General features: G+C 37.6%; 1 protein-coding gene across 2 annotated transcripts in view; it reads left to right on the top strand.

Annotated features, from left to right (window-relative positions):
• Positions 1 to 1089: 1089 nt before the first annotated feature.
• Positions 1090 to 24819, top strand: part of col27a1b (collagen, type XXVII, alpha 1b) — a 79195-nt gene continuing 55465 nt past the window's right edge. The window contains exons 1-6 of one of the 2 annotated variants that reach the window (XM_052557045.1): positions 1090 to 1581; positions 4974 to 5044; positions 9464 to 10716; positions 15699 to 15752; positions 22500 to 22553; positions 24621 to 24674. In XM_052557045.1, coding sequence (XP_052413005.1) covers positions 1529 to 1581; positions 4974 to 5044; positions 9464 to 10716; positions 15699 to 15752; positions 22500 to 22553; positions 24621 to 24674 — 1539 coding nt within the window. In that variant the 5' untranslated portion in view covers positions 1090 to 1528. The remainder of the gene's footprint in view (positions 1582 to 4973; positions 5045 to 9463; positions 10717 to 15698; positions 15753 to 22499; positions 22554 to 24620; positions 24675 to 24819) is intronic. The other variant, XM_052557044.1, reaches the window with a different exon arrangement.

Below are 24819 nucleotides of genomic sequence, written 5' to 3'. Positions count from 1 at the left end.
GAGAGAAAAAAACGCCCACACAAAGCTTTTTCTCTGGTGGTATAAATAATGTAACAATTTACTGTTTTTAAACATTAAAATAATATACACTTTAATTTCATAGTTCTTAAACAGGTATGCAAACAATATCCCAATAACAGCAAATAGCATTAGTCTAAAAAACGAAATATAATACCGAAAACACTCGACATGTCAACAAAACGATTAACAGAACATCTTCCCAAACACATATCAAGCTTATTTAAAAACCTCTAAAGCATAAACACTCATTCAAAGTACCTGGAAAAGGGAGATGTAAATAACCATAAGTTCCCGCCTCCTCAGCACGAGCTGACCGATAACACCCCAAGAGAGGCGGGACTTAAGGCAAAACAGCCAATCATCAGCCGATCACACTCAAAGCAGGTGTCATGTTTGAGAGGGAGGGGGGAGGAGGCAGCCGCAACGAGCACAGAAACAGAGCGGTCAGAGAAACGGAGGAACGAACGACTGTAGTAAGACGTTTGTGCAAAACTACGGAAAAACTGCAGAAAATGTGCGGGTGTCGAACCCTCTCACCGGGAAAAGTGTGGGTGTTAAAACCCCCACATCCCCCAGGGGTGCGACGCCCCTGCCTGTCACGGCCATGGAGGCAGTCCATGAACTCTCTGCCTGTCCTGTCATGGCCACTGAGGCCGTCTACGAACTCACTGCCTGTCTCCCTCTGCTTCTACAATCATTTTCTGTTTGGCACTATTTAACAGTCAGCGTGTTCACAGATTGCGAAGTATTGTTTTGCTGTTGCGGACTCTACCAGGACTCTGTCCTGCTTTGACTGTGAACTTCCTTATTTTGTGCACGGAATTAAAGGGCTTTGCAATTGCCTTTTAAGATGTTTAAAAAAAAGGAAAAAAATAAAAGATAAAAGATGGCCAAATCACCATGAAAAGCAAGTTGGAGAAAGATCCACATCTGTGATAAATTACCAGCTTTGCATTTAAATAGTCTTGTGTGAGGTTGTTTTCTGTTCTGTTCTTTTCTTTTTTTTTTTTTGACGAAGTCGAAAATAAGCGGGTTACTTTTGGAAAGACACTCCTTCCACTGAATCCCTTCTAGTTTTCAGAGCGAATTGTTTCTTTCTCAGAAGACAGCTGAGGGCGACAGAGGGAATTATGCTTCCAGTGTCCCAAACCTTCAGCATGCCTACTAAGTACTTCAGATTTAGTCAGCGACTTGACTAAACGCTTGTACTTCACCTAAGCAAACCATGTCTGTGACGCTTTGGACGTAACTTTCCAGTTTTCAGCATCATCGGATCAATTGCTGTCAGATGGAGAAGTCTGCATCGCGCCTCGCAGGTTCCTCTCTTTGGAAAGTAGTACTACAATTGGCACTTGGGAAAGACCACGGCATGTAGTATTGTACTACCGTGTTGCATGAACACCTTCAGCGGTTATTAAAGGACATTGTGATATGGAAGTAATTCAGCGACTCTGTCATGTCTTGACTGCAGCAGCAAACCCTCCCGAGGAAGAATGAAGTAAGCGCGATGGAGCCGGACAATGCCCCGAACTCCGGAGTCAAAGCAGCTGGAGTCGGGGGGTGAGTATGACCACAGATAGATAGATTTCACACAAACGTTTAATGGGTCATTAATTAGACTTCTGGCTGTCATCTCAGTTACATAAGGACGAATGAATTCACGAAGGGAGGTCGTTTATGATATCCATTCTGGAGTTTGAGGAAACTTGATGAATGAATGGAACACAGAAAACTTGTTTAAATTTGTTGAAGTCTTCCTCCAGAATTATATAATTTGCTGGAGAAAATGAGTTCCTTATTTGCTTTGCATGAACTTCTTTTTACTAATTTAATGAAACAATTAATTACTTATTATGCTTTGTAAAGATTGACGTTTTAACACAGAAAAGGATTTTCATATTTCATTAGCCTCTCAATGATTGAATGACCAGCCCTGCTCAGCTGTTTATTTTCAATTTTTTATAATAAAAATATAGAAAACATCTTAAAAACAAAATCTAATTACTAAAAATGAAAGTTGTGTAACACATTAAGTCTTCTTTTCAATGACTATTTGTGGAATAAATTCATTAATATTTTATTATTTTCATCTTAATAATATTTTTCATTTATGAATGAAGTCCTTCAGTGGATATTAAAGGATATTGCGATGTAGAAGTAATTCTGCATCTATATGCTATGCTGTTTTACCATATAGGCTTAAGCTTTTCTCAAAATACATGTTTGGTCTTTTTCCACCTTTTCTCATATGTGTAATTGGCATAGAGAAATCAGCTGTTACAAATCTTGACTGCATTTGGATACAACTTCCGTTGTAGTAAACTTTGTTAGGGGTGATGGGGTGAAATCTTTAGATTAGTCCTCTCTCGCTTTCTCTTGCACTCTCTGAAATGTATCATGATCCATGGTGGAACTGTATGAAAGTGGTTATGAGTGGGAGGGGGGGAGCATGGCAAGCGTACAGTTCTTGTGGCTATGACTGAAAATGCTGACTAAAGTAAAACTGCACAGTACAATATCTGGTCACGAATTGCATTCCCAAATCCACCCTGTCAGCACATGGGGGCAGAAAAAGAATATATAACTGAACATCAGAGTGATGGAGGAGAGGCTTAGATTGTCATGTAGTACGACCTTTGCTTATCATCATTGATCAACTCTCATTATAAATAATTACCGCAGTATCAGAACCCCATGGAGCTATTTTGACTTTATGTCCATGTGTTTTAGCTTTAAGACCCTCTGAATGCTATGTTATCAAAATGAACTTTTAGCAGAATGCATTATGCAAGTTCAGTCCTCTTATCAAATCCTTTTAGAATGATAATGTCTCCTTCCTCGATACCACTTCTGGCTAGCAATAGCAAGTAGAAAATCATGTTTGTCATCTGTAAACTAAAGGATATTGGGTATTCATTCAATATGCCCATGTTAACCTCAGCTTCCTGTTTCAATAAGAAATACATCAACACAGGAAAGAAAACTGCACTCGTCAAGCTGTTTTTTGGGGTATCCATTAGAATTGTAAAAACATTGCAGGACCACTTAGTGCACAATTATTATCATTATTATTATTTATTCCCCTCCCCATACTACAGAATTAACTGTTTGGCTATCAACATTCTTACAAATATCTTCTTTTGGGTTTAACAGAAGAAAGAAAATAATATTTTTTTTTTTTTCATTTTTAGGTGAACTATCCCTTGAATAATCGAAAAATCTGCACTTATTTGTTCAGCACTAATCTAAATATTTTGAAGGGCTTTACTTAATGGTTTTAGCTTTGATCATACATCACTGCACTCCTTTTGCTGTATTAATTGATTCAATTGACTTCAGAGCTCTTAGAATGAAGCTCTCTGAATTTCACAGCCTTGGCATATTGAGAGGAAACACTCACTTTCTATATGGAGCATCACAAATTTTTGGCATCCAGGCAGATGATAAGCTTTGACTGCTCACTGAGCAGAAACAGCTGTTAGGGCTTTACAGTAAAGGCTGCTTCTGCTGCCAAGTGTTACTGGGCCTACAGGCAGTTGGAGCGCTGCTTTTGGACACTGACTAGACTGGTAATTTAGATGGATGTGGTGATGCTTTAGTGTAGAATGGAACAATGTGATCCCAATACTTTGTTTTCTTTTGGTAGCTGAAAGAAAAAAGTGGCAAAGGCTTTTTGATTCTTTGGTTTGACCATTCTTGGGTTTGAAAGTTTCTTGTCAGCATTCATGTGGGAAATTTTTGAAATATATTAAACTACTGTCCAAATGTTTTGGGTCAGTAAGATTTATTTTAATAAATTAATCATTTTATTCAGCATGGAAACATTGAATTGATCACAAGTGACAGTCAGTGGATTTATAATGTTTCAAAATATTGCTATCTAATAAATGCTGTTTCAGGTTATTTAACAATCCCTAAAAAAACAAAAATATTAAAATAAAGCAGAACAGTTGTTTTCGACAGTGATAATAATAAATGTTTGTTAAAGGGTTAGTTCACCCAAAAATGAAAATGATGCCGTTTCAAGCCCGTAAGACCTCCTTTCATCTTCAGAACACAGTTTAAGATATTTTAGATTTAGTCCGAGAGCTTTCTGTCCCTCTATTGAAAATGTATGTGGGGTATACAGGGTCAGTTAGAATTTGTTGAGGCATCGAAAATACATTTTGGTCCAAAAATAACAAAAATCACGACTTTATTCAGCATTGTGTTCTCTCCCGGTTCTGTTGTGAGTGCGACTGCTGTGACAGTTGACGTACCACGCTGCTGACGTGTTTTCGGGTGCACCCAATTACAAAGATAACACGTCAGCAGCGTCATACGTCAGCTCAACGATTGGGGTTGATCCATTTATAAAGTAGCTGTTTTTTTTGTTTTCTTGATGTGCACAAATAAGCGACAGGTACCATAAGATTTTCTTCTTCCTGTCCTGTTCGTTCATGTATGTAATGAATGAATGAATGTATTAAGTTATGTATGACTTGTGCAATAAACATGAGGGTCAGTTATTAACCACATAATTTTCATTTTTGGGTGAACTAACCCTTTAAGCACCAGATTAGCATTTCAGAATGATTTTGATTTGACACCGAAACTGTAATGACTGCTGAAATTTCAGCTTTGCCATCCCAGGAACAATTTATAAATTTTAAAATGTATTTAAATAGAAAATGGTTAGTCTAAATTGTAATAATATTTCACAATATGACTGTATTTACTGTATTTTTTGATCAAATAAATGCAGGCTTGGTATGGATAAGTAATTTCTTTTAAAAGCATAAACTTACCGAGCCCAAACACAGTCATATTTTACATGTGTCAAATTCATGCTACTAACTTGTATTTTCTGTTTATATTATTGCTTGAGTCGCGAAGATCCCAAAAGTCATAACCAAGCTAAATGTTTGATCTGTTAATTTTGTATATGTAAATATTTTCTCATTTTTTCACAGGAGAGCTGTCTTTCTCTGCATGGTTCTTTACTGTACGTGCTGTCTGATGTTTACACAAGCACAGTCTGCAGGTAAGCCATGAATTTTAGTGCCTGATCAGCATGTGAAATGTGCAAATGCAAAATGTCTGTTCAGTTTTACCCTGGTCTTGACATCTGTGTCATAACCCTGTGCGTTGCATGAGCACATGGGTTCATTGAAGTCCAAAGACCTCACACTGCCTTGGAATAAAATTTGAGGACACTTGACAGGACTTGGATAAATACACCTCTAATGTTACCACCCATTGGAGTTTTCCATGAGTCAGAAGTGAAAGAGGCTACAGGTACTATATTTGTAAGAGCAGTGTGGTCCTTATTTGCCAGAGTTAACAATATTCGGATGACATATGGAGGAGCCTTTGATCAACAACATATAACTGGTCTGAGTTGGTTTATTTTACTGTAATAATCATAAGCCATAGTTTGCACAATTCTATATGTTTTGTATTTGATTCCAGCCTCATTTGAATGGCATTGTGCCTGATTGGATGTCATTGAGTTTACTGACTGTAGATGTTTAGAGTTTTTAATACTGGAAAGATCGTGTGTTTATTTCTAACATACATAATGTTGGTGGTCTGTTCCTGCAATGTAAAATTGTCACTTAAATTGAGGTTATGAGGCATTGAGTATGCATAACCAGCATGTGCAATTTTTTTTTTTTTGTTTCAATCAAGTAGTCTAAACGCATTGATTCTTATTCAAGGTGTCTAGAATTCCCACATCTGCTCTTTACAGAATTTATGTGGTGGGAGGTTCATATTATCTGTCACATTCAGTCTAACATTCACCATGTAACATATGGTGCTTCTGTGTCAGACATTAATGAAATGCAACAGCCATCATGTTTTAAACAAGTCATGAAAAATGCCTTTGTTCTTTAGTGTATGTTTGATGTTTTTACCATATGTGAGACAGTCCAAATAGCACATTCTCCCTCTGCTGTTAGATTTCTCTGGGTATCCACTGCATGACTTATGATCAAATCATCTTATCTAGAGAGTTTTCTGGAATTCTTATCTAGCCGTTGCTCTTATCTTTAGTGTAAAATTTGACTTCCAGTATGTGATGTTGTACTTTCCACTGACATTTCTTTTTGACATCAATTTCACGGGCAAAAGGAAGTTTTGGTAAATTTTAGCCTGATTCTTGGAACTAATGCTGATTCAAGCACTCCATTTACAGCTCCATTTTTAATGCATCCCATTTTAAAATCTGCAGAGCATTAAAGGGATAGTTCACCCAAAAATGAAAAATACCCCATGATTTTCTCACCCTCAAGCCAATCTAGGTGTACAGTATATGATTTTATTTTTTCAGAATAGCACAATCAGTGTTATATACAAAAATGTCCTGGTCTTTCCAAGCTTCATAATGGCAGTGAATGGCTGTTGGTATTCAATATTCCAATAAAGTGCATCTTTCCATCATAAAAAAATGCCTCACAAATTGATGGGTTCCATATTTAAAACTTTGCGAACTGTATACTCTAGCTTCCGCTAACTGTCATAGGCATGTACATGAGAAAGTGGCATTCCAGCGGATGATGTAGGACGAAGGCTTAGCACAAACTTTCCCTTTAAGACCTGTAACAGGGTCTTTCCTTTGATTTTTATAGTACGTCTTGGCCAAAGAGGATTAACATGGAGAATGCAAGGAGTTAGGATTCCCGCTGAATGCAGTGATTCAACGAGCCAAAAAGACTCAACTGTGAAAGAAACTGTAAAATCTGCCATCTTTGCTCATGGGCATCCAGTTCTGCAGCCCGCTTTTTTTTAAGCCACTCACATCATGAGCCATAAATGCAATGCAAAGGCCATGACACGCCAAGTCGGACTGTTATGAAGAAAGTAAAGAGCAATTGATAAGCATGATTCATATTCAGAATGATTAGCAATCACTTCATTGTTTACAGATTCTAAAACCACAGAGGGGGCATTCCACTTAACTCTTAGACCAGACTGGCATAGCCAGACCTTCAGACTGTGACTGAAGGTCTGGAATCCATGGCTACTTTCATTGACTAAGGCCCGCCCATGAGGCCGTGTGACCGACATGTCAAACAACCAATCACAGTTTGTTTAATTTCATCTTTGTTTCCAGGACAAGGCAGATATGTCTCCAGGAAATCCTGTATAATTCAACTAATCCGATGACAACTTTGAAACTCCTGAAGTGTTTCCACTTTTGTGTGCCATATGCATCAGATGTTCAGCCATTGATCGGTGGGCGTGACGTCTGAGGCTGAGACTACTCTTAGACACACTCTTCCAAAATTCCTTAATCGCTTCCCCTCAGCCGCAGTTTGGTAGTGCTGATCCTTGACCCCTTGATTTGGACTGAGGGAGCTGGTCTACTCATGTGTACACTTCAGGCAGCTATACACAATGCAACAAAATTGTGATGTCACAGCAGATGAATATAGACTACTGCCACCTGCTGGTACAAATAGTTTTTTCCACTTACACAGGAGCACAATGTACATGATAATTGGCAGTTGGCTGTAGTCTTTGTGATGTGTTTAATCACAACTTTTTGTTCTAGACAAAAAGGTCTGATGAAAGTCTGATGCAAATGGCACACAAAATTGGAAACACTTCAGGGAGTCGTCATATGATCGGTTACATTCTACAGATTTTCTGAGAGATGTGTGTGTCGTGTTCTTTAACATTCAGAATGAAAACAAAGATGCCATGTAGCCAAAACTCCTCGTGGAAGAAGAAAGTTGTCTTGTTTACAGCTGTGACAATGCGCACTCACAGGGATTAACTAAATGCTAGTTTTTCAAAAGAATGTGAAATATGTAAAGTTCAAAATAACAACTGTAAATGTTCAGAGTTTGCAATAGAAATGGTCAAAACAAGTCTTCAAAGCATAAAAACAAATGTAAGATGTAATGGCAGTGCAGCTGTGACCTGATAGGGCAAGTATCAATTGCGTCAAGCGGTCCTTAACCCGTTCACACTGGTCAGGGTCGGCAGGTCAAGCTTATCATTGAACCCTTCTTTAAAGAATTTTACTTCATGCTGTTTATGACTCTTTCAGACAACACCCCTTACTGTGATTTGTGAGTAGAACCAATGGATGTTCAACATGTGTTCTGTTGAGGTGCACCGTTGGAGTTGAGCTATTGTTTGAGTTTTTTGTCCGGATCTCATGTGATTTATGAGAAATTATTCATATCATTAATTTTCTGAATTCAGAGCAGTTGTTTTCCGGCTGTTTGTCAGGGGATGTTCTGTCAAATTATTCTGACATGCTCAATAAGTGGCCAATTTGTTAGTAACTCTGTTTAGATTTGCTTATAATAATACTGCAGATATAGTTCTTTCTTTCAACAATCCCGTCCAATCTGCTGATCATCATCTGTTAAATGATACAGGGCATAGAGAGAAGAAAGTCTGTGCACATTATTCCATTTACACGTGCCTTTCATTTAGTACCCATTGGTATATTTTATAACTGCAAATGTTAAGCTGGATTTGGTTTAGTTGATATGTGTTTGGGTTAGATTTGGTTTTGTGATGCATGCTCTCATTTGTTTTTATTCTAAACTCATTACTGATTGTTTAGAAGGGGGAGTCTGAAGACAGGCATTGAATGTTTCTTCTGCCGCCTTACGCGTTGTATTTTGTTGCATTTACTTGTAATAAAAGGAATCAATTTGGGTGCTATTGATAATTGTCATATCATTAGAATTTTTCATAATCAGTGTTATGATTTGAAAGTGAAAATATCAGTTAGCAAAACTGACTCCAGAGAAGTTAATTTTTCTTAACCCCAATGTTTTACCATTAATAATACAAAGCAAGTTATGCTAAAATGTTGCCAGTAAAAATAACTATAACAAGAAAAGGGGCTTATTATCGCACACAGCTTTGCTTAGAAAGTAAGTTTATCTTGTTGTTTTAAGAATGTTTAGATAATTTTACTGGTAAACAAGATACAAATGCAGATTAAAAAGAATATATTTTTTTACAGATTTATACCCAAATCCACATCTGGAACACTTTAATCAATACAGATTAACATGCTGGTGGTTTGGTAAATCTTACAGGGATGTTTGAGCTGCATACTCCCACTCACTTCACTTGACCTAATTCATTGAAGACCTCTAACGATCTAATGAATTCATAGTAGAGCTGATCAATCTATAAAACTCACATAAGCTTACACAGTAAGTATTATATTTCTAAGTGTAACAGTATAAGCAGAGCATTTAATGGAAAACTGAAGCATTACCCAAGATGAAACATTAACGTTGGCGCATTTGTTCTACATATGCTTTTGTTAATGATCTGTTTCTGTAATGAGCTCAGTCTCTCAGTGTGTGAGCAGCAGCTGCAAGTCTTCAGTCGGCTGCAATGAAATCCATTTTGCTCCTAAATCCTAAATCCATGTACATGTAGTGATTACTTTGGTAATTATTTGTGGTTTTCCTTTTTGCAGATGTGGACGTGCTGCAACGACTGGGATTGGTTGGGAAACGACCGTCTGGGACACGCTCCACACCTCAAGGTGTCATCCCCTTCAAATCAGGAGTCATCCTAACCCAGAGGGCGCGAATTGACGTCCCAGTGAGCTCCGTCATCCCGGCATCACTGGGCTTGGCGTTCTCTCTCATCCTCAGTGTATGTTCGCATCGCATAAACAATGCTTTCCTCTTCACCATTGTGACAAAGAGGAATAGACTGCAGCTAGGGGTGCAGTTCATCCCTGGGCAAATCTTAGTTTACTTGGGCCAAAAGAATACTGTACATTTTGATTATGATGTTCACAATGGTCAGTGGCACACCCTGGCTTTGGAAATCCAGGCCCAAAGGGTTACGTTGCATACTTCTTGTGGGAAGACAAGTGTACATGCAAATTTGCATTTTAAAAATGAGGAAACGCTGGATCCAGAGGGCTCCTTTCGATTGGGGAAAACGAGCCAGAACTCAGTGCAGTTTGAAGGAGCCATCTGTCAGTTTGATATTCATCCCTCTGCTAAGGCAGCTCACAATTATTGTAAGTACATTAAAAAACAGTGCAGGGAAGCTGACATTTATCGGCCAAACCTCCCTCCTCTTTTACCGCTATTGTCCCTGGATCCCAATATATCTGTTACCGTTCAGACCCCACATGCTGTAACAGAGGTAAACGAAAGACATCTTTCATTAACACAAGACAAAGTACGCACGAATCATGAAACCTCACATGTCCTAAACACCTCGGATCTAATTGCATCTCAGTCTGTACAAAGCACAGTGCCACCGATGATAGCCCAACCCACACTACAGCTTCCCCTGCAGGCCACATCACAAACTGCCTTGGCCTCCTTTGGGAGTAGGACATCACAAATATCTTCAAAGCCAACTCAACAAAGCAGTCCCGGAAAGAACCTCATGAATGCAACTGTAAAGCCCCAGATACTAAAAGAGAATGGGATGACTGTCACCTCCACACCAGCAGGCCAACAGAAGAACAAACTGGATATCCAGACCCCTGCCACAACAAACCCTAAACCGTCTAGCACATCCAGAGTGTTGGAGATGACAACAGTAGCATCACAGAGACCATTACCAAAGGAGACCTTCAAACCCAGCTCTTTTGAGACCGTCACCCCTGCAGCAACGGATGGTTTCCAAACCTTTGACCTTGAACCAACCCAATACTCCCTCTTGGCTGGGCCACCAGGACAGAAAGGAGAACCAGGACCACCGGTAGGATGTTCTTTCTTTTTTTTAAGTCATGGAGTCCAAGCAACATGGAGAAATATGCAAAAAACATGACAATGTTATCATTGAGAGGTGCCCACGACTGTGAGTCAACCCTGTTGGAAAAACAGCATTTGCTGGTTAGGTATGTTTTGAGGCATTGCAGCTGGTTTGAGCTGGTCCTTAGTTGGTACTGAGCTGGTTTAAGCTTTTCCTGAGCTGGTCCTGAGCAGGAGCTAGTCGCTTAGGACCAGTTTAGGACCAGCACATGACCAACTTAAACCAACTCATGACCAGCTCAAACCAGCTGTCATGCTTCAAAACATACCTAACCAGCATCTGCTGTTTTTTTCAACAGGGAAATCAATAAGTCTCTTAAAATATCAGATAATTTGACCTTTTTATGACAAGGCATTTAGTTCAAGCTGTAAATGTCCATGTGGTGCAACTCCCCCAAAAAAGCCAAGTAATTTGTTTGTCAGCTAGTAAAATGATCCAGTTATTTTACAGTAAAATGTTATTCTAGCAGGATTTTTTTTCCTGATTACTTTAAAGACGTTGGGAATTTACTTTTTTAAATACTCACCACTTGCACTTAATGGTATAAAGACCATTTTCTTTCTTTTAAAACAAATACTTATGGAGGCCAGATGGCAAGTGTGCTGCTTTGCTTATTTTGAAGAATGGTGAAATGTGAATTATAGGCTGTGGCCATGTGTTATGTGCGCCTTGGCCTTGTCATCTGCCTTCATACGTATGTTATATTTAAGTGCTGACTGTTGCAATGCATTAATATGAATTCTTTGTCATTTGGATTCCATTAACTCTAAGGGAGTTCAATGCATAATACACCACACACTACACTACTACATCTTTTACTAGTTAAACAACCTTGTCTGGGTGCAAAGTGTTGGTTGAAGGCTGGAAAATGGTGTCATCATTGTTGCCTTTGAGCTTTTGGTGGTCTTGGTCTTAAGCCTAGTTTATAAAATCCTTTGGAAGGGCATTACAGGCCGGTGGGTTTTTGTCTGTGTAATGCTTACACACTTTTTCCTTGTAGTTAAAGAATGAGGTCACAAGCCAGAGGCTTGGAGAGACACTGCAAAAAAAGAAATCTTAATCAGCAGCTTGTCTGAACGTATGTAAACGTCCTTGTAAATAAATAAAATAAATTCACTTGAGATGTAAAATTTTTTCAGAGAATATCTTGAATTATTTATGGTTCTTTACCTTATCTTGCCATATGTTTTTCTTGTTTTAAATGTAAACCTTTTTAAATGTGATTAGATTTATTTCTCTAAAATAAGTAAAAGTGTTACATTTCTTATGCAGTTTCATTTGTCAAGTACATCTATATTTATTTAAGAATGTTTACTGAAAAACAAAAACATTTATTAGCATTTTAGATTTAACTTAAACTTAAATTTAAAGTGTGGAGCAGCCTAAAACATTCTCATTAGTTTAACCCGTTAGCCAGCACCCCGACGCCCTCGTCCTGAACGCCTTTCAACTTGCACGTGTCAGTGTTTATGAATAGATTAAATGAAACGGGACAAATTTAATCTTGACAAACTATGTATCATTATAAAGATCTAAGCCTCAAGCTTCGACGGCAGATCGCTGTTTTTCAATGGAAAGCTTATAAAGACTGCATTTGTGTAAGCAGTACACATAAAAACATGAACATTAGGAGCGCAGTACATACCAGTTTCGTCATAATTACGAGTCATAAACACATCCACATCTGTAAATCCCGGTTTAGTTGGAAAGGTAAGAGTCCACAGAACGACATCTCATGAAGCACGTTTAGTCCAACGAAGCAATAACGTTGTGAATGGATCATAATTCCTTTGTTTACGTTTCAGTTCTTCAGCGACAGAACTGTTTGCATCCGTTATGGAATAACTCATGGTCGAAAACTGCGTCTTGGTAGTAAATACACGGCATGGTTTTGCAGCGTACACTGTCACAAACAGAATGAGATGATCCACCGGAAAAAAGAATGAATGAAAAATAGGCGAAAGATAGTATATTTGAATTTTGGCGCTCCCTCGTGACGCGCTCTGACGCACCTGTCAGCTGATGGAGGCAGAACTTATAGCGATCGCCTTTTTCTTTGTTTGTTTTTATTTTTCAACAGTTTTTATATGTGTGAGAGTGTGTTTTATGTTGAATGTGAATGTATCTGCATGATTACCATCTGTTTGAGTGCAAATCAGCCCAAATCAGCTCACTATTACTGTATGATCACAGCTAGTAGAGTGGATTATTTACTTTTATGGCACATTTGTGTTATTACCATCTCTATAAGTGGCCATCAGCACATCAGCACTTATTTGCATCGTAATTCATTGTAAATGATGAATTTCTAGCAATCTCAGGATTTTCTGTAATTGGCAAACAAAGTTAAATCTTGTTTTTATTTTTCTTATTATTCTTATTTTTCTTACTCAAATTATTCTTATTGTATTTTTCTAGTGCTCAAATAAATCACTTATATGATGTCTAAGTTTCTGTCTAGTGTTTTATAATTGAAAAAAACTATGCAGTGGTATGTTTACTGACTAAATAGTTTGTAGAAGCCTTCAATACTATTGGGAAATATATTTTCTTATATTTGGGGGGTGGGGGGTGTAGACATAGTCTACAATATTTGCAGGAGTCTCATTTTTCATGATCTCTTATTCAGATTTCAGACTTTCAAACTCATGAGATATGTGGCTTTCAAACCATTACTTTTCTAGATTGCTCCAGGACTCATTTCATGTGTTTTTATATTAAATAAAAAAAATATTTAAGTGTGGTTAAAAATAAAATTCAAGGTACTTCAGTGTCTATAACTTTTAATATTTTTAAGCATTATCAAATCTGGTTGATAAAAAGTAAAGCACAAAGGGTCTTCTTTCCAAAGACACCAAAATTATGTTTGTAACACACTGAAGAAGGAAACGGTTACAATTATGAGTTAGGTAGAGCACATTTAACTGTGAGTCCCATAATGGGGGGTGCTGGCTAACAGGTTAAAATGAACTGGTAGGATGTATATTAAAAGGTTTGTTATTTAGTATGTTTTTAGGACTATAGTGTGACTATATTTTGAAGTCAGCAGGGAAAGGAGCCTAACAGCTGTCACCAGGACAAGGGACCAAAATGGTGGGGGTGGGTTTATAGATGCATGCAAACATTGCAACCCAACATTGGTATGGTAAAGCAACTAATATCAGTTGGATGGGGAATCATTTAAACAAAGGATGCAGTGTTATTGGTTAAGAATTAATTAAATCAATCAGTCATGTAACAGACTTACTAGTCACTACTACAAGTCTTAGTTTCCATTTCTTGTGCTTAAGTGGCACCTTTTCCAAGACAGGTATTAAAACACACTTATATGGGAGCAGAATTGAGCTCTACTGAAAGTGAGGTTATATTTGCTATAAAGTCTTCCTTGCAAACTTCGTCCAACACTAGTATGCAGTATATTGTTTATGGTACTGTACATACAGTCACGGTGAAGTCCTGAACTATTTTCCAGCAACAAACAACTTCCAGATGTGCCGTTCAGTATGGCTATCACACAGATAGCACTGTTCATTTTCAGGAGTGATCCCCTTAAGCAACTACTATAAAAGGCCTTGTTTCCTCCTTTTCTAATCTTTTCATTCTTTCCTGGAGGCAGAGAGAGAAAGAGAGATTGCTTTTATTCAGGAAATTTGCCACGTGGAAGAGAAAGAGTAGGGGGCTCAATGGGGATCTTCTGTCTTTCTTTCTCTCTGGAGCTTAAAATTACATTTCATTATATTAATTTCATTCATATCAAGCAGGTGCACAATGTCTTTTGGTTTATTATGTTGATCTTACTCCATAGAGTCCTAATGATTATTATAATGTTGAGTGAAGCAGAGCTCACTTTACTTGAACAATGGCGTTTATTGTCCAAAAACCAAAAAGGTCAACATACAGTATTCATGAAAGTCATGTTTATTTAGAGTTTTATAGCAGAGTTTTTGGAAACATTAGTAACATAAACCTGTTAAATGATGTTTTATTAGTTCATGCTACTTACAAAATGAGTAGAAACAGGAAAGCTGAAAAACATTGTGGAGTCCTGGCAGTATCGCTCTCAGTATGAGTATGTGGGATACTGCCAGCTCTACAGGTGTTACGAAACATTGCCAGAGTTTGTCTCATAGAATTTATTTGTAAGCAACACTTTTTAAAGCAACATTTTCCATTTGCTCAATGTTGTCATCAGATGTGTACAGTATGCTACTTACTGTAGATGGGTACTGACACTTTTGAAGAATCTTGCAGCTACATTATATCAAAATGGACAATAATGATTAATGTCCTTGACTGACATTGGTGAGCATTTGTGATCTTTCTTGCCAGATGTACAGGTAATCCTGGATATGATATTTCAGACTTGCTTGGACTCTTATTCTTTTTCTCTTCTTAACAAGTGAAAGGAAAACACAATTCTATGAACACTGACCTCTTGTTAAATGCAAGTTCAGTTAATTCCTGTGTGTCATTGATTCAGAGCTAGATGATGTACAAAGTGAACAAAAGCACCAGTGACTGAAACCAGTTCCATTAAAACAAGCCAGTAAGTGCAGCAGTATGGACAAAGATTATTAAAAACAATGGCTGTTCAATTTGATTAAAATATAACTTCAGTTTTGCCAAAGACGTTTTCAAAGAAAAATACTGGCTTTTCTAAATCTGTTATCAATTTTAAAAAAATACTCCGCTTCAGCAATTATCTTTTCTTTTTAATTTAATCTTCTTTTTTTTCTTAAACAAGCCACTGAAACACTGTGCATGTTTAATGGTTTAAGTAATGTATCATATAACATTGACTAGGGTTCATAAGCTCCATCCAATAGTCTGATTACTGCCCTGTTTGGGAGTTCATTCAATGTCAGCAGGTAGATATTTACCACTAAATGACCCTTTGTCACAATTTTCCCTCCCTTTTTGTCTTTCAGGGACCTCCAGGACCTCCTGGCAAGCCAGGATTACCTGGAAAGAGAGGGCCCAGGGTAAGATTGTTAAATCTTTCACTTATTTTTCATGTCTCTTTTGCTTAAGACATCTCAGTTTTTACTTCATACAAGTCCTTTTAGTATTTCTCTGCTTGTTACTTTAATAGACTTTAGCTTGCCAAAGCTGCATTAAATGGTGATGGGATTTGTACTTATAGTAGCACAAACCAGACAGCCATGTTCCAGTTTCAATATCACTTCAGTTGTCACTCCATCTAGGAGACCAGAATAACATGTTCTGTTTGTCAGGTATCTTCGATGGAGTAACTACATTGTAAAATAAATTAGCAGTTCTGAAGTCCATGTTTCAAATATTGCAAACAGATTATGCCTTATTATGTTATTCATTTTTGGGCTGAGGTGCATATTTTTATTTATGATCAAGGACAATTTGTTCCTATTAAACACTAATTAGCCATATGCGGCGTAACTTTGCATTTCAGATGGCCAGCTCTCAAACATTTATTTTTACTGCTTGCTTCACTTCCATGTAGATTCTAGATTCTGTGGCGTCAGTTCAATTGTAAAATGAATGTTTGCTTATTTCATTTGCATCGGGACTTTATGAATCATTTTCATTGGCATTCATAGCAACGCCAACACAGATATGTTGAAAATTGAAAAACTAAATTAATATATGGTTATTTTAATCTAGCTTCCCTAGTGAAAACTTCTCTAGGTTACATATGTAACCATGGTTCCCCGAAGGGAACGAGATGCTGTGTCGAATGCTTTGGGAACGCCTCCAGCAAGACCATGTTCTGAAGCATGTGTGAAATCAGACCAACAGAGAAGTGAGACGTCACAAGCGAGGTGACGTGAGCAACCAGGAAGCATAAAGAAGCATCCAGCAAGCACACATGTTAGCTTCTGTGAAAGCAAACGTCTGCAGGGACACAGGGAGATGCAGCGTCTCGTTCCCTACAGGGAACCATGGTTATATATATATAACCTAGAGACTTTCCCTTTCAGAAACTTGAGCTGCGTTGAATGCTTTGGGAGAGAGAATACCCACTGCGCCATACGACAAGTCCCTGTCTGGTTTTTATCTGGTAAGCACATCAGCTCTGTGAACAGCACAGAGACACTGGACAGAGCAGATTAAAATTGAGGAAGGGAGGACGACAAAAGGCTTTCAGTACAGTGGAACCCAGCGAGAAAGTGGGCACTTTAGGGTGAAAGACAGTGCCCCCCATCTGAGTGATGAGGTCCCTCCTGATAAAAATCTAGAGCGGAGAGCCGTCAAGAAGAGACACCAGGTCCAAGAAACATTCTCAGGCCGGCCAGAACGGGCCGACTAGCGGGGCGGCCAGAACAGGGAAAAATACAGACAAAGCCTAGGCCACGTCTGCACCATGGCATCCAACCCAAGAGGAGCTGGATCCCATGAGAGAGAACCAGAGCGGACAGTGTGTTGTTTCCTGCAATGCAAATAGATCCACTTCCGCCTGGCCTTCCCACAGACCTCATGACCGCTCCCCAACCCGTGAAGGAGACTTCATCATTAGCGTTACATGACAACATTCAGTCGTAACCCCAGGTCTGGGAAAAATGGATGGCCCCGTTGTGAAGGATGTGATCTAGCTTTAAGGAAGCACTCATCCAGCTTGCTCTTGGGATGAGCGCAATTTTTCTCGGCTGGCCATTCAATGTTCAGTTTGGTTACAGAATGAATCACAACCTCCACAAGCTCCTCATACGCAAGGCATTGTGATGGCGAGTCCGCCGAGGCCAATTAAAGATATAGTTTTTAAGTATATTTGATTGTGCTAAAGTAGAACTTTGAATATCTTGCATTTAAAGGCTATTACTCAAAGATCACAAATAGGATACAATCCTCACCAATAGCGACATCAAAAGGCTTAGGCTTAATATTAAGAAATGTGCAATGTGCATAAGAAGTACTCCAAATAATTGGAGTTTAGAATAATTGGTTTCATTATAATTTTTATATCAGTAAGTCTTGAGTGAAACTGTATGTCAGTAAATATGTTAATAGATTTGAATTAGTATGAAATAAAATACATTTTAAATGTATTACTTTTTTCTTATTTTTTACTAAGGTTATTGTATTTCGGAAATTGTATCCAAGGTTTGATAAAAAGAAAAATGCATTTAAAATGTGTAGTGAAATTATTTGTTCATACTACAAGGCTAACACATTTTTGTTGAATAGACCTTTTTTTGGCCATTTTCCTCAATTTACAGTATGTAAACTCACTAAAATGATGATATTTTGTCATCAGGACAAGTACCTTGTAGAAATGTCTCTTGGCTAGTAAGGTTGTAATTGAGAGTGAAAGAAAGCAGGAGACAATGAGATATCAGTTAGTCAGTGATTCAAAGAGACTTCCCTGGGTGGAAGTCTAGATGTTTTGTGTGTAAGATACCTGCCCTGGCCTATGAGACTGCCCTTTAGAGAGGCCCCTGTGGGCTGGACTGTGGGAATTCAATCCATTGAGCTAAAGAAAGGCCTCTTTGTAGCAGTCTTATTAAAGGCATTTAAAGCCCCATCATTGCTCACCGGCTCTTAAGCTCTCCAGAGTTGCTGGTCAAGAGCCTTGGGATCCCACATCATTAATCAGTGCAGTAAGGTACCATTACCCAGAATATACCATGAAACACCTGGATATAATTACAGTATCTTCACTATAATGTAAGATTAAGATAACAAATTAACCTCAATTACACAATCTAAACTTAGAAAGAGTTTATAAATTCACAGATGTACAGGTATGATTTCTAAAGCATCTTACTGAAAGACACAATGGTGATAAAGCAGATCCATACCATTTACAGGCACTTTTTTATTCACAGGGCTTTCATTCTTCATTTATTGTATCTCAGTTAACTATCTTATTGAATTTCTTTTTTTTTTTTTTTAAGTTACATTATTTAATGTAAAATCAGCCGTTTTTTTTCCGCAAGATGGTATAAGATGGTAAATGTTCAGTCTCAGCCAAACTCTTTCAGTCGTTTACAAACATTTACAACATCAGCAAAGTGCTTGTTGGTTTTTGAATCAGATACTAAGTGTTGGTTTGTGCTGAAGGTAAATGGACTTTTGTTCCATTAAAACGGTCAATGCTAAATCCTATATGCCAAACTTGAATGGGAGAATAAATTGTTGTTTAAAAAAACCCCTCCAAATCAAGCATAGATTTTCTCTTCTGGAGAAGAAGGTATGTTTACTGTAGATTAATGTACAGAGAATTTGCCTATAGTCAAAACCAAGAAGTTTCCTGTTGCTCAATGTGGCAAATTCATGTAATCATCTGGAACCTGTTGCAAAATTTTTTGCACTTATAAAATTTTTTGAATGTTTGGATTCTGATTGAAACGACTGGATTTTGTTTAATAGTGGTAAATGTCAATTACTTTCCCATTCCTGTTAGCCTCTTCTTAAAGCTCAGTTAGGATAAGTGTTTTTTTTCTAATGCATTGTAATTTCCTTATGGCCACATGGACATTTTGTCTTATAAGTGTTATTGAAAACAAAAAAGCAATATCCGACAGTTTCCATATATTTTTTTTAGTGACTCCACCAAATATGGTAGTGTTTATGTAGTGATTCATCCCTAAGGTGTCTCACAACTGCACAGAACTGTAAACCATTCCCTTCTGTGTCACCATGTGCTGGGTCATGTGGTCTGTCAGGGTTGTCTGGTGTGAATCAGTGCCTCACAGATGAGAGACAAGAGTGTTGGACGCACTACTCCAACACAGTCAAATTCTCCTATGTACAATTTACAATGCCAACACTAAAAAGTTAACTTTTAAGCGTAGTTTATCTTTGGCCAGAAAGATATTCCCTCTAGTGCACTGGTAAACATTAGCAGAGGCCTCCATTGAGCCAGGTCAAGGAACCCCGCCATAAGTCAGCCATATATGAGGCAGAAAGTGACAACCACCACACTCGTCTGCCCACACGAGTGCCTGCTGGAGATCTGAGAGTGAGCAGGAGAGATTAACCAATATGTAACATGATAGGCTTTCTTGATACCCCCTCTCACTCTCCTCTGATCACTAACCACGGCCACATGTGGAAAACCTGACTAAACATAAAAACGAGGTGGAAATCTGTACATCAGCTTCTTGTAAGTATCACCATATGGCCAGTTTGTGTGTACTCGGCAGGAAGGGCAATGAATAAGAGCCCCACTCATGGCTAACCCCAGGTGGATCATATGTAAATAATAGCGCTTCCTTGACAAGTAGACTTAGCGTTGACTCTCGGCTTTTAGTCTTTGAATCTCACCATTGCTTGTTATTTGCTCTACAGCGTTACTAACTTCCCTGACGGTTGTCAGCTATCATTCAAAAAAGATTTAAGATGTATGTTTTTTAATTTCATATAAAACTTCCATCCATTTGGATTACACAGTTTTACAAACTATAGTGATTCTAAACTAATTTATGCTGATTCTTATGTATTCAAATTTGAATAAATGCAATTTGAAAATATGATTGTTTAAAAAAAATCTAATATATGCATAAAGTTTTTAATAAACTATGTCATGACGTTTTTGAGTGTACCTGTTTCTAACCTGTTTAATTGATGTATGACTGACAAATAATCATCACATTCATTTTATGTTAATACTGTATAATCCAAATGGATGGAATTTATTTGTTTATTATATGCAAGTCAAATACATAAATACTGTATTTAAACTAGTAGTTCAAACAAAAAATGAAAAATCTGCTGAAATGTACTCACTCTCAGGCCATTCAAGATTTAAATGAGTTTGTTTCTTTGTGAGAACAGATTTGGAGAAATTACATTTTCCGTTGAAATATTACTTTAATTTAGGCCTAAATATTTTTGGAGTGTATCTAAAAACATATCAAGGTATTTGCTGCAATCATTTTACACATTAGGAAACACAGGGTAAACATTTGAGCAGTCTTTTCAGCACAAAAACTGACCAGAGATCCATTTTAAGTAGCCGCTCAATGTGCTGAAATAGGGCTGTGCCAGAAACTGTAAACAGAATTTAATTTATGAGAGATGTTTGTGTACATTTTCTAGTGATCTTGGCAGCAGTAGTTTATTAAATAATGATTAAACAATAGAGAAGAGTTATAACCAGCATAACCAGTATATATAAAGACATGAAATGTAGTTGTGCACATTTTCTGCATCATAGCAGTGGAGTGAAGAAATATGCCTTATTGCAGTCTGCTGCATCCTTTACAGCTTACTTTGGATAAGGAATGCTTAGGAGGAGTGCTTATTTAACTGATTTGCATTTATTCTTGAGTGAAAAGGATGCTTAAACAATGCAGAAAGCATGTGCATAAACATAATCAAGCCCACCCCACAATATTTGTTCCCTATCAGTTTGGCCTTTAGTTTTAGTTGCCACATATTAACCTCTTAAGTGACACCCATTTGGATTGTGACAATATTTTGCAGTTTGTTGTTTAAGATCACTTCCATTTTGTCTGCTTTACTAACAGAGCATATAAATCAGTGTCTATGGAGCTTTCTTGCACTCTCTCTACTCAAACCTCCTGGTCGCTGCTGGAAAAGTGAGCTAATGAAGAAAATCATGTCCATATGGTATATGCCAAAAGCATATGCCAGAAGTACCCTTTAAAACACAACACTTTCTTTTTAAGTGGAGGGCAATTTTCTGAATGCATGCCTTGGGCAAACTGCTACTTATGTATAGTACTTACCATGAGGGCCAGAATAATGAAAAATGGATGAGGTTTTTTAACATTGCTTCATTCCCAAAATTTGACTAAGCTGCTACCCTCAGATTCTGACAGGGTTGGCAACTTTAGGGGACTAAAGGAATAAACATTTTCCAGGGTTTGATCTAAAGGTTGGGGAGCTGAGAGGTCCTGAATCACTGTAAGAATTAAGGGATCCACTATAAGTCTTTATTTAGTGCCATGACATTATTTTTTTTAATTTTCGGCAATCATTCTTTCCAAGTTTCTGTCAGAATTTTATAAAGTTGCTTAAGTGCACAATATATATTTTTATGAGGCATTTACAGATGGGACTGCTAAAGCGGATTCATCACTGGTTTAATTTCATGTTATGTGTTTATACATGTACTGGCATAGAAATGCAATTTTACCTGATCTGTTAAAAAATAACAAATTCATTTATCCTTTTACTTAAACCCAGGGAGATTTGGGAGAGAAACAATTTGAGCAAAATGTGTCACTACAATAACTTTTAGGCTTCCAAAATGCCTGACAATATAATTTCCACTAAGGGAAAAGTTGTTTGAAGACGGATCAGTTTTGACAGATGTTTTCTTTAATAAGTGGATTGTCTTTGATTTAATTAGCTTATGGCGCTTACATCACTGAGGTTCGAATATATTATCATTTTATAATTTGATTTAAATCTTATTGCTGTTCCTTACTGGGGAAGTTACTCGTTTTACATGCCAAAGCCAATTTTGCACACATTGGCGCTTTGTGAGTGTTAATTTGGGACCCTGATAGCAGCTTTTGGACTGGTCATCGTCATCTGCTTCTAAAACAGTCTGGAACACGAGTATTCATTTCACTGACTCTTTCTCTCTCTGTACATCTTATTCTCTTTTATGCCCCTCTCCTTTACTTTCTTGTCTTTTTATTGGCCTTTTATTGTTCAGAAAAAAGAGTAATGTGGTTCAAGGCTTATGACCCAGCCTAAGTCTCCTGCAGTGACTGCAAAGTAACTATGGAGGAGACAGCACATAAATACAAGTGAACATGTTTTGTGTTGTTTTGTAGGGTTCCCCTGGTCCGCATGGAAACCCAGGCTATCCAGGGACCCCCGGACCCAAGGTACGTACCACTGAATACATATTTGTAATGCATTTGTGGATGCTAACAAACTAGTTTGTTGGAACTGTGAAGCCCCTTTTTGTTACGCTTTATTTTGATAGTCCACTTAAGACATTTTACTAGTAACTTTGCAACTACATGTCAACTAATTTGAATTAATTTGCAACTTCAAGTCTACTGACTTTCAGAGTATACTGTTAAGTTAGGTTTAGGGTTAGTAGAGAAAGTTGACATACTGTATACTTGCAAAGTTTCTCAAAGTTGGTATGTTGTATGTTGTGGAAAACAACAAATCAAAACAAAGTGTTAGAAGATATTAAGCAGACAGTCTACTAATACTCTAGTGACTGCAGTTGACATGTAGCTGTAAAGTTACTTAATGTTAGTAGAATGTCTAAAGTGGACAATCAAAATAAAGTGTTAACCCCACTTTTGTCTGTTCTTGTTTAGTTTTGTTTGTTTTTTTGTTTTACGAAGCGATTTGTGTTGACGTTGACCAGTATGTTTGGACATACCATAACAAAAACCCATGCGTGTAAGATGTTAGTCTTGAACTTATTAGCGAATTCCTGAAACTTAAAGGGGATCATTAAACATATGCATGAGCTTTGATCTACTCAGTGGCTTTTAATTATGAGCCATATGCACTTTAAGTAGCACTTTAATGGGTTATTGTGTATTTTTACAACATTGATGTCACAAGGTAGACTTTGTCAGTAGACTACTACCATTTAAAAAAAAATACTGCTTTGGGACTAATAGAAAACCAGTAACTCTGCCATCTACATTTAGCTGTTTTCAATTAAAAGAGAAACAGTAAAACACGAGTAACTGAATTCTGATGAACGTTGGCAAGAAATATTGGTGAAGTATGAGTTTGACGACATCATTGGACCTGTTTATTTCCATTCACGTTTTTCACAGTTGTTCGTTTTACCACATATGGCTGCTTGTGGAAGTCTTACACTAGACCAGGGGAGCAAAGATCTTTCTTTGCCATATGAAGGCGAGCCCAAATTTGAATTCCCCTCACTTACTGTTACTGCCAGTTGGGACAAGGATGAGACAAATAGAATGAGGGGAAGAGCAAAATGAGAGAGACAGCCCACAAAACGAACACATCAGTGCAGTGTGTTTGTTGTTGGCTTCCTAGCAGTCATTTCTCTCTATAAATGTATTCAAATAACAATGATTTTGTCATTCATTGAGCGTTAAACCATTAAATGATGGATAAGAGCATTATAACTGGTGTAGACAAGCACACTTTTGGCTTTTAAGAGCCAATTTTGGTGTGTCTGAATTGCAGCGTTGGAGTGAAGTTGTACATTCACTGCAATGTAAAAGCCTGGTGAATTCTTCACAACCATGCTCAAAACCTACAAGATTATGCCATGCAAACTGCATTCAGTACAGATTTATGGGCATGTTTTGCACCTTATTTACATAATTACTTTGGTGAAACAGCCGCCAAAACAATGCAGGAACTTTGTCAAACAAAAAACAGCAGATTATCTGCTTAGATTGATTGGAGGAGAAAATATGCCACCACTTTGTACATGTGTTTGAATCATAACCATGAAGCATGGCTTCATCCCATTGCCTGAAAAGGCAGAAGAATGTAGTGTGCGAACCCCAGTGTCATTGCAGAGGCTTACTGTAAACTTATTCTCACTAACGTACATGGGTCACTCTCTTGTGTAAACAGCTCTCCTTTCCTTTGCAAACCTGCATTACTCTTATCCATGTAGACTATATGGAAAAATTAGGAGAGGAATTATGTTACTGTGTTCTGTTTGGAATGGATTTTAGAGCAGGGGTCACAATGATTCCCCAGTAACCTCCTCATTTCCTGTGTGTTGTATGCATGGTTCAAAACAAAAGTGAGTGGTGTGTCACTGTACAGTAGGTAGTTAGAAAAGTTTTTTTAATCTAAAGGCCTTTCAGGATGGTATACTCAGTTTAATTTATATGAAAGCTTTGTATAATCTAAGTACACCTCATTCTAATATTTTCCATTGTTCTATGAGTGGTAGTTTGGATCAGTTATTTGTCTTCTGTGTGTTACAGGGACAAAAGGGAGACCCTGGAATCTCACCTGGCAGAGCACCAAATGGGATAAAGGTATGGGTTTTAAAGTATGGAATAATGGAATAAAGAACAGAACCAAATAGAATAAAGTATGTGCACTAACAAACTTTTTCTTTCAGTTCTTCAGAAGTTCTTAGATTAATCAACCAAAGATAAAAACAAAAAATAGCAGCTGGTA

This window comes from Carassius gibelio, chromosome B5, assembly GCF_023724105.1.
Source record: "Carassius gibelio isolate Cgi1373 ecotype wild population from Czech Republic chromosome B5, carGib1.2-hapl.c, whole genome shotgun sequence".
Lineage (NCBI taxonomy): Eukaryota > Metazoa > Chordata > Actinopteri > Cypriniformes > Cyprinidae > Carassius > Carassius gibelio.
Note: the sequence above shows the minus strand (reverse complement) of the source record. Positions and strands in the feature narration are given on the sequence as shown.